The sequence below is a fragment of the Brassica oleracea genome, chromosome C1, assembly GCF_000695525.1.
Source record: "Brassica oleracea var. oleracea cultivar TO1000 chromosome C1, BOL, whole genome shotgun sequence".
In the NCBI taxonomy this organism is placed as follows: domain Eukaryota; kingdom Viridiplantae; phylum Streptophyta; class Magnoliopsida; order Brassicales; family Brassicaceae; genus Brassica; species Brassica oleracea.
In genome coordinates this window covers 5,471,897-5,483,026 of record NC_027748.1, presented here as the reverse complement: position 1 = coordinate 5,483,026, position 11,130 = coordinate 5,471,897, and the positions used below count along the sequence as shown (strand labels likewise).

Below are 11,130 nucleotides of genomic sequence, written 5' to 3'. Positions count from 1 at the left end.
CACTTTAATTACTGCGGCAACTTGCCATATACCAAAATTGATATCTACAAAATGGTCATCATATCATACACTCGAATCACTTTAATTAGTGCGGCAATTCACTTGTCAAAAATCTAGAACTTGCATCTGCCACAAACTTATAAACTTTTGATAACTTAAGACTGACAAAATATATTTAATATATATATATATATATACTGGTATATATATGGCAAGTTGCATGTATATATGATAAAAATATCAGTGTATATTAAGGAGATGTCATAAGTATGATTTATGAACACATGACTTGCCTGTGGGACACTCTTTTCTCCACATGTTTCCCTTTTTTGCTCTTTTTAGGGCCTTTTCTCAGACCTTTTGTTATTTCTTTCATCAGTTCACATGTTTATATTTTGAAATATGTAGACTCGCTAATTTGACTCCTCGTGATATTACCAAGGGCAATTTGACCTTTAGGGAAGGGGAAAACATAAAGGAAAAGCAGATGGCCGACTATGATACACATAGGATTATAGGAATGAGTAGTATATGCTAATGTTCGTTTTAATATGTGTAGAATGTAGTACTTTTAAGAGTTAGATTCCATCTGGAACTTTAATGTTGTTTCTCTCTCCACAAACTCACGTATAAGGTTCTATTTGAAGGAAGGCGCGAAGTTAATACACATGGTTTACATGTTCATACACATTTTACTGCCCCAAGGTTCCATTTCATGTTTTTACTACACCTGAATCAGAGATCATAACAATCTAGTTTTGGTAAGTACAGAAATTAACCGTATGTTTGTGTTGTTATCGCTGGTTTACCAAATACGTGTCAATGATAAACTCATCATGTTTCCTTGTAATTACTAGTTCGACATATTCTAGCAACAATAATTCCTAATCTGAAAATTTTGATCTTTAGCTGTTGAAAATCTATTAACAAGTTAGACAAACGACTACAAAACAGACATAATGTAGTCACTGTGATTCATTGCTTGCGATATAACAAAACAAACAATATATAAAACAAGTCAACACTTAAGTAAAAACAGCGAAATGAACATGACCAAATACTCTACTTTCTAGTTGAAGATGTAGAGGCTAAGACTCTAATGTCTAAACCCAAGATGGTTACACTACACAAGCGTCTTGTTATGGTTCTTAAATGTAATTGTAGCACATAATACGAACCATATGATACATCCATAAATGTAAAACAATTGGCCCTGAATTTACAAGTTAGGAAATCCGGAGGAGTCAGCCCGTTTGAAGACTCTCCTAGCCCAAATAATTTGAACTTTCCTCCTCATGTAAGCTAAAAATAATGGACATTGTTTGATGAATTAGAAACCCAATTATATTATATCATTAGTTCTTTAAATTAATACTCGATAAATTAATATATATTAAAAATCTCTATAAAATAATATAATTTTATAGTTTTGGTGTAGTTCCACCATTATTAATTTATGGGTTCGGTTTTAAATTAAATGGAATTTTTGGTTAACCACCAATCCAGTACGACTCGTTGCAAGATTAATAATAAAGAGTACCAATTAAAACTGTACACGTGTTAAAATAAATTCAACGCGTGTAGATAAAAGGAAAGCGATCTTAATTGGACCTGAGAAAGGTCCGGTCCTCTCTCCGAAGATTTCTATTTTCTAATCGAAATCCAGAATTTTTCCCAGGTATTTGAATATTTCTCCATCTGCGTGGTCTAATCAAATATATCGATCAATCGGTTCATAATTAGGGCTGCTTTTTTGGGTGGGGATCTAGCAAACGATTGGGAAGAAGAGATTGAATTAAGGAAGCAAAGATGATGAATCGGCTATTTGGGAAGCCCAAGCATGAGGGTAATGCTCTCCAGACATTAGACAAGCTCAACGAGGTATCAATTGAGACTTATAGACGAAAAGATTCCGACTTTGAATTGAATTGACGAATGATATGTGATCGAATTGGGGATTTAGATCCTAGTTACTTACGCAATGGTTTGTTGATTGGTTACGGGGCAGACACTTGAGATGCTAGAGAAGAAGGAGAAAGTGCTCCTGAAGAAGGCTGGACAAGAGGTTGAGAAGGCCAAAGAGTACACTCGTGCTAAAAACAAACGCGGTAACAACAAAACCCCCACTCTTGTGTAGGACTCATTTGTCTTTTTTTTTTTTTTATATACAATCTAATAAGCTTGTATTGATCTTTGTTGCAGCGGCTATACAGTGTTTGAAAAGGAAGAGGTTGTATGAGCAACAAGTCGAACAGCTTGGCAACTTCCAGCTCCGTATTCATGACCAAGTCTGCTTTCTTTTTTCCTTCTTCATTACTAGTGTCCTTCTATGTTTGTTGATTTTCAGCAGTGGTCTTATGTGTCTTCTTTATACAGATGATTATGTTAGAAGGCGCAAAAGCAACAACAGAGACTGTTGAAGCGTTGAGGAGTGGAGCTTCTGCTATGAAAGCCATGCAGAAAGCTACGTAAGTGATTCTTATGGTTCTCTGTTTTCCTTACTGCTTTTAACGTTTCTTGTGCCTAAACTCGGAAAAAAAAACAGAAACATTGATGATGTGGACAAGACCATGGACGAGATCAATGAGCAGACAGAGAACATGAAACAGATCCAAGAAGCATTGTCTACTCCAATTGGGGCAGCTGCTGACTTCGATGAGGTAAACTCTCTTGTAACCACCCCCCACATTATCATTATTTCCGTCCAGCTAATGTATCTTTGTCTGAGATATATAAACTTCTTTCTGTTTGATAATAGGATGAGCTTGAAGCAGAGCTTGAAGAGCTAGAAGGTGCAGAGCTTGAAGAACAACTTCTTCAGCCGACACCAATGCCTTCAGTTCCAGGGCGTCAACCTGTCCGTCCTGCTGCTCCTAAGCGGACAGCTGAGGAAGAAGAACTCGCTGCGTTACAGGCTGAGATGGCCCTCTAAGGTTATGGACTTGGTCGAGCAGATCTGTGCATGCATTGATGGTAAACAAGAACATGCGATGTATATATATAAAAGGATCACGTCAAAATTAAACTGGAGCTTAACTTTAAGAATCATCGTCGTCTTGAATGTTTTCAACATTTGACTTGTTTACGTATTTTTATATTTTATCTTTTCGTAATTTTTGAATCGTTTGTTACACGTTGTTTTTCGATAATGTGCTGCGTTACTACTTTGTCCTTTGAATGAGATGCGTATCATTATCCTCCTCAATTAAAATCCTCTCACAATGGATCAGACACACATGTCAAAATTATTATTAAACTGGCCTTATTACCTGATAGATGATCCTCACATGCTTCAAACTATTACCCGTTGAACAGCTTAGGAGTCATTCGCCAGAAACTTGAATCTGATCTTCAGGGTGGGATCCCTCAACTTGTCATGAGAAGGAAGCTGTGACAGAGAAAAGTAGACTAAACAAAGTTTATTAAAATGATGTGTTTATGCTCTTTTTGTGTGTGTTTTCATATATATGATTGATTCTAATTTCTTTAACACTCCATTGTTTAATTTTTAAATTCCTTTGTGTTTTTGCTATTATATATATGTACAGAATTTTTAAAACAGTAAGTTTTTATTCCTTTATATCAAAGAGGTAACTGGGGAAATGGCAGAGAAAAAAAGGTGGAAGTAGCATCAGTATCAGATGGGCACCGTACTAGACGATCGTTTCTTTGACCACTCAAACACGCAAAAGCTTCTCTGTTTCTTCACTGCTTTTGTCTTTGACCGTAATTAACTAGAAGTTAGAGGGTTCTTCTGAAAATTATCTGAGGATCAAAGTAGTAAATAACTGAAACATTTATGAGATGCCCCATGCAGAATATATAAGAGAAATTCTTGGGTTCACCCCTAGGTTCACCTCTAGGTTCACCAACCAATAGTGTTTGAGTATTTGATATTTGATATCTTTTAAAAAAGTAAATAAAATGGAATATCTAAATTAGATTATATTTTTAAAATAAAATAATAAAAATACATAAAAATAGTTACAAAAAATAAATTAATTAATATTGTTAAATCTTCAGCAAAATACTAAACCCTATACTCTAAATCCTAAATCCTAAACCCTAAACGTTAAACCTTAAACTTTGGATAAACTCTAAACCGTTGGAAAATCTTAAACCCTAAATCATACATTAAAAACTAAATTTTACTAACACTAAACCCTAAATCCTAATCACTAAACCTTAAACCCTTGGGTAAACCCTAAACCCTTGGGTAAACTCTGAACTCTTGGATAAATCATAAACTCTAGGGTTTAATTTTAAATATTTTTCATTTAGAGTTTATGATTTATCCAAGAGTTCAGGGTTTATCCAAGGGTTTAGGATTTAGTGATTAGGGTTTAGAGTTTAGTGTTATTAAGATTTAGTTTTTAATGTATGATTTAGGATTTAAAATTTTCTAATGGTTACGGTTTATCCAAGATTTAAGGTTTATAATTTAGAGTTTGGAGTTTAGGATTTAGGGTATAGGATTTAGTATTTTGCTAAAAGTTTATCAATATTTATTTATTTATTTTTTGTAACTATTTTTATGTATTTTTATTGTTTTATTTCAAAAATATAATCTTATTTAGAAATTCAATTTTGTTTCTTTTTTAAAAAAATATCAAATATCAAATACTCAAACACTATTGGTTGGTAAATCTAGACGTTCAACCCAAGAATTTCTCAATATATAATAGTACACTGTTGTCTTTAAAGACTAGAGAGTCCTCATCGTTACTTCGACTCATATTCAAAGCTGCTCTCTTTCTACATAAACCCTAGTTTACATATTCTCTGTTTCCAGTTTCTCACTCACTCACTCTTCATCTCCTCTCAATGGCTCTCCCAGGTTTCTTTAAGATCTTCCTCTCCCATTTCAGCTCTGAATCCATGGTAAGAATCTTCTTTCTCTCTCTATTTTTTTTGTCTTGTCATGGACTTTGAATCAGTTTGCTTTCTTTACTATATGTACACCTCTTGAGATGAAACCAAATCTTGTCATTGGTTCGTGGAAAGCCTCTGTTATGGTCAGAGGTATCAACCTGACTATTTTAGTAGATGGCTCTTGAGTCTTAGTCTTTACCTTAAGAGTCTCTCTTGTTTATATATCTTGAAAGCTACCTTTTGATTAATGGTTTGCGTTGTGCAGGTGGTTCCAGCGTCCTATTACGATGAGCTACCACTTGTTTTGCCCAAAACAGCGCTTCTCCAAGGAAGTGATGGTGGATGCTTCTGGAAAGTGGCTATGATTAAGAGGCGAAATGAGGTGTACTTTGGACAAGGGTGGTCTAAGTTCGTGGAGGATAACCGTCTCAGAGATGGAGACGTGTTGACTTTCGTTTATGACGGATCTCGAAGTTTCACGGTCGACATCTATGGTGGCAGTAGAGCATGTAAGGAGGTGAGAGCTGTTGCTCAAGTTATATCCGTAGATGATGATGATGATGATGATGATGATGACAAAGAAGACACAAACACTTCTTCAGAGCCTGAGATGGCGCAGACTGTCCCCAATGCCACAAACCAAGGTCCTAATCTATCTTTTCATCACTTAAAAACTCATTTCGTTTGATTGCTTTTTAGTTATACAAAGAAGCTCTGTTTTAATGCTCTGAGATTTTTGTGGTTTATACCTCAGAGGATTCCAACATCGTTGAACCTGAGGTTGCACAGAGAGTCCCAAGAACCAGGAGCAAAGGTCTAAACCACACTCTATTTACCTTTCTCAATCACTTTGGTCTCTTTCGTTTGGTTGGTTTTTATATTAACAAGCTTTGTTTTTTTTTGCAGGAAAAAAGAGAGTTGTTGTTCAAGATTCTGATGATTCGTTCATCTCAGAAGATTCCGACAGCTTGAGTGACAGTTCCTACTCTCCTCCTAACGATGACACACTCCTTGACGTGACCCCAAAAGTGGCAAACTCAAGGAAGAAAGGTAACGAAAACACATTTATTAGCTTTCATCAGTTATATCATTTCACCGATCTTTCTGTTTTTATATACATATAAAATATATAACTGGGTTTGTCTCTTGACTCTTTACAGGAGAGCTCAGATCAGTAAACTCTAATGTTGGTACAACAAGTAACAGCTCTGGTTCAGTGTCCAGGAAGAGACGTAAGCTTCTTCATTTGCTTTGGTTTCATTATTTTCCCTTACTGCATCATTAACCTATGTGACAGATACTTATTCTTGAAATGTGTTTTTATTGACAGAGTCTACAATAAAGAATCCAGAGGTGTACCTGGATGATCCCAATAATGTATGTTTTGAGATAATCCTTAAGAACAGGATATACGAGCTGGTAAGAACCCGCAATTACACTTTCTTAATTAAATGGTTTAAGTTAAAAGAGTTACAGATTTGTCTGACTAATTTTTGTTGTAACCTACAGACCGTTCCTAAGCAAATAGTGAAAGACTATTGCCTGAAGTTCCAAGCTTACGTGTGCTACATTGACAACCACGAAAGCGGGACGCTAGAAGCGAGGGTAGCAACGTGGCAGGATCAGCGTGTGTCTATCAAAAAATGGGAGCGCATATGCCAGAGGAACGGACTGAAGAAAGGAGATAGTCTCTTGTGCGAGCTGTTTCGAAAGGAAGGTCTTGTTTATGCAGTCAAGATCCATGTCGTCACCACCACCTCCTAGATATTAAATAAAAGCATTAAAATGTTATTAGTATGTGGTGTGTGCAAAGAGAGATTTGAGTTCCTCCAAGTTCCTAGATTTTGATCCGTACACCCGTGCGAATGTTTATTTTTATTTTTGATTCAAAATAATTATTTGTTTTTATAATTAGTAAAAATATATTTTAATATTTACCATATAACTAATTATATATTATTATATTTGAACAAATTGTATTGTGAGAAGGTTTGTTGGTCGATATTGACCAAATGCTTGTGATATAGAAAAGGTTTGTCGGTCGATATTGACCAAATGGTTGATATATTATAATAATCGGAGTCATCCATGAAAAAAATATTCAAATGATAAAAAAAAAATTCTTAGTTTTTATGCTCACTTTGTAATCCGAAAAGTAACTAACTAATAATATGTTGAATTTTCATTGACTGAATATATGATAATTATATGGTTTATGTTTGCCATACGAAGGTTGGAAATTTATAGTGGAGCAGTGTACGATAATAAGATGCCATTCTATTTTTGGTGTGATTCCAAATTTATAAGAGTTTGAATTCCTTAAAGGAAGAGGTGATGAATGGTTAATATTTTTAATTAATTCTGGTTTTAGTAATATTATTGAATTGACGTTTATTTGATTTAACTACTACGTACGGTTTGGTTAGTTATTTAAATTAGATTTAAATGGTTTGATTTAAGTGTTAAATATGGTTTAAGCTAGTGGCATAAACTTGTAATGTTTAAGGAAAACTAAGGGTTAATTTCAATTTGTACTCCAGTTTTAATAGATTAGATTAATATATAATATGAATGCCTAGTAAATGAGACTTCATATTCATACGATTTATGATCATTTGTATCTTGTTATTACAAAAACAATTAAACCATTAATCACAAATTTAGTGCGAGACATTTAATGTTTTTATTAATTTATAGTCGTTTTAAAAATTCAAAATATAACATATAAGAAAAAAAAATTTATGGGTAATGTGGTTGTTTAATATATTTTAATAATATAAAATTAAACAAAAAGAGCTAAGGTACAAAAATTATTATCAAATATTTATTATTTATAATCATTAATTGTCGTATATATGTTAATCATATTAGGTAATTTTATAGTTTTTATTTAAGGAAAGTGCGAGAATATTCTTTTGTATACTATTTATCAATTTAATAGTTAGTTTAATAAAAAACATAATATAAGTTAAAATGAACCAACTTATTTCTATAAGAATTCTTAATTTCATTCTCATGATGACACGTAACTACAAAAGAATGTTGTAATGCTTGTCAATTAATATAGAATGTATATATATATACAAAAAGAGCTACTACCTTCTCCTATGCTGCCACATTATCAAATGGCTTATTCTCGAACTGACACGTGTCGTATCTAATTTACCCGCTGCGTTTTTAAGTCTTCGGTGCACTTCATTTGGGCTTTTCTTATTATTGGGCTTCGTGTTAACTTCGGAATAGTAATGTGTTCTTTGTAAAGTGTGACGCGTTTCAATTAGGATTAACCGTGTTCTTTTCTTTGCCTCTCCAGAACCAATGTCGATTAGGTTTTCCAAATCGCTCTTTCATCTTCTTCTTCAAAGTATGAAACGATACCGGTTACCGAATAATCATCTTAAAACCCTCCATTGATCTCTCACAAAGGTTCTATATTCAATGCGATTTCTGATTCTCCAAGGCGGTGGAGGTTCATCTATAAAAATGTATGATTTTCTACAGTACAATCGTGTTCAATCCTTAGTACAAAGTTTCATGTTTTTTTTTTTCTTTTACAGAAAATCAAACGCCATTGAAGAGCAAAAAAGATGTTTCACCCAATATAAAACTGAGAAACTTGCGAATTATGAAATTTTGTAATTTTTATCTCCACTTTTCGTTTTCTGAAATTTTCTTTTTAGTTTTGATAAAAAAAAAAAATTGAAACGCTGGAAATGAATTATCGACTGGTCCCTTTCCTTTTTTACAGGATTCGTTTGGTAAGAATATGATGGATGTGATCTCGGCCGCTGCACACTACTTCTTCTTACGCCTCTCCAACGGTATCTCATGTAGCTGCATCGGTAGAGACATAATAAGAAGGTGGTGCTTCTCTTTCTCTCCGTGACCCACTTATTAGTTGTTGTTCTTCTTTGATGTAGTTGAATACAGTTTTGTATGTTTGAAATGACTTTTACGGTCTGCCAGTTTCGTAAACACAACTTGCAATGAGTATTCAGGAATTAGCTGCCACCTTGGATCATCTTACGTTTTTCCTCTTATGCTCTGCTTTTGAAAGAGTCTCCTGGTGAAAATAATATGTTAATTTAGCTGTCCACTAAAAAGAATTTATTTGTATTTTGAGGGTTTACTGTTTCTCATAACCTTTTACAGTATCTCTATGAGCTTGATGTTGTCACTGAAGGTTTTCAATTGCATCTGTCTTCTGATATCTAGATAAATAAAATGATTGTCTGTTTGTCTATATAGAAACATGTGTATGTTCCAATATAGTACCCATGGAATAAGGGCTATATGCTAATTTTCTTGCAGCAACAGTTTTTTTAGGTCGCTACAAGATTGTTTTTTCATGTGTTAGATGTCTGAAATAAGAGTCTAGAGCTGTTGGATGCCTACACATAGTTTTTTTCAGTTGGTTATAGCAGATTTGCTAATTAATTCCTACTCTTATTTGCTTATATATAGCTAACATATGGTGGATACTATGCACAATCTGAACAAACTTCAGGAAAGTTGTCTTTAAGAAAAAAAATGAAGCTCATATACAAAGAGGTGAAACTAACCGTGGCCGAAACCTGACTAAGTTTTGTAACACAAAATTTTGTAAATATGAAATCACTCAGTTGTATGTGGTTTTATTGTTGAAAGAGAGATGAAAGAAACAAACGTAACCGCAAAATACATCGCGAATCTTTTTGGAGTGTACGTATTCTCTCTGTTTCATTATAGGTGTTGTTTTAGGTTTCGGCACACAGATTAAGGAAACAATTAAATTTGTACATTTTCTATAAAAAAAACACTATTACCTATACACTTAACCATATTTCAACCAATATAAAAATAAATTTTGCATAAAATTAATAAATTTTGTATTGAAAATTAAAAACGACATTTATTTTGTAACGAAAATTTTTTTCTAAAACGACACTTAATATAAAACGGAGCGGGTAGTAACTAGTGGGAAACATGATTTGTTTTAAACCAGATTTATTAAGAGGTCATAGAATCTTTGACCATTACTGCTATGCAAACATTAATAGCTTAGTAATACTTTTAACATTAATATATAAGTAATAGTTTTAAGTACAATCAGAATATTAATAAATAACAATCAATTATTTAGATGCAGTGATAGTATATTTTCTAAAAATAAATCAGCATCTTTTGTTCGGCAAATCATAGTTATTTATTAGGATGATATAGTTCGTTTAGATTTAAAATGTAATAACATATACAAAAAATCAAAACAAAAATCTATATTATTAAAAGAGAAGTTTCCATTTGAAAATGTTCTTATTTCATTAATTAAACTTCTTTTTTTGTTTATCTTTTTCAGTTGCATTTATGAAATATCCTAAAACGAATAAAAGTGTCTAATTTATTACTTGTTTTTTCAGTTACGTTAATGAAATATGCTTAAATGAATCTAAACTTCCTATTTTATTGTTTGTCTTTTTCAGTTACCTTAATGAAATATTCTTAAATAAATTTGGACATAATGTCATTTAATCAACCAAAAAAAACTCATGAGTTATGCTTACGTGCATAATTTTAATAATGGAGATTTTTAAAAACATGCATCATTAAAATGTTACCTAAAACATGCAGCACTAATATATAACATACATCAATAAAACTAGAATTTGACTCACACAATTGTACGGATATTATTTTCAGTTGATTAAATTTAAAAATAATTATTTATTCAAAAATATTTAAGAATGACTATCTATATTATTAAAAGAGAAATACCCATTTGAAAATGTTCTTACTTCATTAATTAAACTTTTTTTTTCTTGTCTTTTTCAGTTGCATTTATGAAATATCTTAAAACCAATAAAACTGCCTAATTTATTACTTGTCTTTTCAGTTACATTAATGAAATATTAATGTAACTTCCTATTTTATGGTTTGTCTTTTTCAGTTAAATTAATAAAATATCCTTAAATAAATTTGGACATAATGTCATTTAATCAACCAAAAAAACTCATGAGTTATCCTTACGTGCATAATTTTAATAATGGAGATTTTTAAAAACGTGCATCATTAAAATGTTACCTAAAACATGCAGCACTAATATATAACATACATCAATAAAACTAGAATTTGACTCACACAATTGTACGGATATTATTTTCAGTTGATTAAATTTAAAAATAATTATTTATTCAAAAATATTTAAGAATGACTATCTATATTATTAAAAGAGAAATACCCATTTGAAAATGTTCTTACTTCATTAATTAAACTCTCTTTTTA

The 11,130-nt window shown here is 32.3% G+C and overlaps 2 protein-coding genes and 1 long non-coding RNA gene across 4 annotated transcripts; all 3 read left to right on the top strand.

Moving 5' to 3' along the window:
• Window positions 1–1,575: 1,575 nt before the first annotated feature.
• Window positions 1,576–3,178, top strand: LOC106342061 (vacuolar protein sorting-associated protein 32 homolog 2-like). Of its 2 annotated transcripts, none has more exons than XM_013780860.1 (7): window positions 1,576–1,678; window positions 1,770–1,881; window positions 2,009–2,108; window positions 2,203–2,288; window positions 2,377–2,468; window positions 2,546–2,660; window positions 2,759–3,178. In XM_013780860.1, exons 2-7 carry the CDS (start codon window positions 1,810–1,812, stop codon window positions 2,930–2,932), a joined length of 639 nt encoding a protein of 212 aa, XP_013636314.1. In that variant the 5' UTR covers window positions 1,576–1,678; window positions 1,770–1,809; the 3' UTR covers window positions 2,933–3,178. The 2 variants fall into 2 exon arrangements, with proteins under 2 accessions (XP_013636314.1, XP_013636324.1); XM_013780870.1 differs by having other exon boundaries at window positions 1,587–1,678; window positions 1,744–1,881.
• A 1,561-nt stretch (window positions 3,179–4,739) lies between these two features.
• Window positions 4,740–6,724, top strand: LOC106343901 (B3 domain-containing protein At4g34400-like). Its single transcript, XM_013783262.1, has 7 exons — window positions 4,740–4,881; window positions 5,138–5,516; window positions 5,627–5,686; window positions 5,779–5,922; window positions 6,033–6,104; window positions 6,203–6,291; window positions 6,382–6,724. Exons 1-7 carry the CDS (start codon window positions 4,825–4,827, stop codon window positions 6,634–6,636), a joined length of 1,056 nt encoding a protein of 351 aa, XP_013638716.1. The 5' UTR covers window positions 4,740–4,824; the 3' UTR covers window positions 6,637–6,724.
• Window positions 6,725–8,148: 1,424 nt separating this feature from the next.
• Window positions 8,149–8,883, top strand: LOC106343909. Its single transcript, XR_001270050.1, has 3 exons — window positions 8,149–8,357; window positions 8,430–8,507; window positions 8,621–8,883. It is a non-coding gene; the product is annotated as an uncharacterized LOC106343909 (long non-coding RNA).
• Window positions 8,884–11,130: the final 2,247 nt, after the last annotated feature.

Coding starts and splice junctions, on each gene's coding strand:
- LOC106342061 (XM_013780860.1), top strand. CDS start 1,810: ATGATGAATCGGCTATTTGGGAAGCCCAAGCATGAGGGTAATGCTCTC. Junction 1,882..2,008: donor CATTAGACAAGCTCAACGAG/GTATCAATTGAG, acceptor GTTACGGGGCAG/ACACTTGAGATGCTAGAGAA. Junction 2,469..2,545: donor AAAGCCATGCAGAAAGCTAC/GTAAGTGATTCT, acceptor AAAAAAAAACAG/AAACATTGATGATGTGGACA.
- LOC106343901 (XM_013783262.1), top strand. CDS start 4,825: ATGGCTCTCCCAGGTTTCTTTAAGATCTTCCTCTCCCATTTCAGCTCT. Junction 5,517..5,626: donor CCCCAATGCCACAAACCAAG/GTCCTAATCTAT, acceptor TTTATACCTCAG/AGGATTCCAACATCGTTGAA. Junction 6,105..6,202: donor TTCAGTGTCCAGGAAGAGAC/GTAAGCTTCTTC, acceptor TTTTATTGACAG/AGTCTACAATAAAGAATCCA.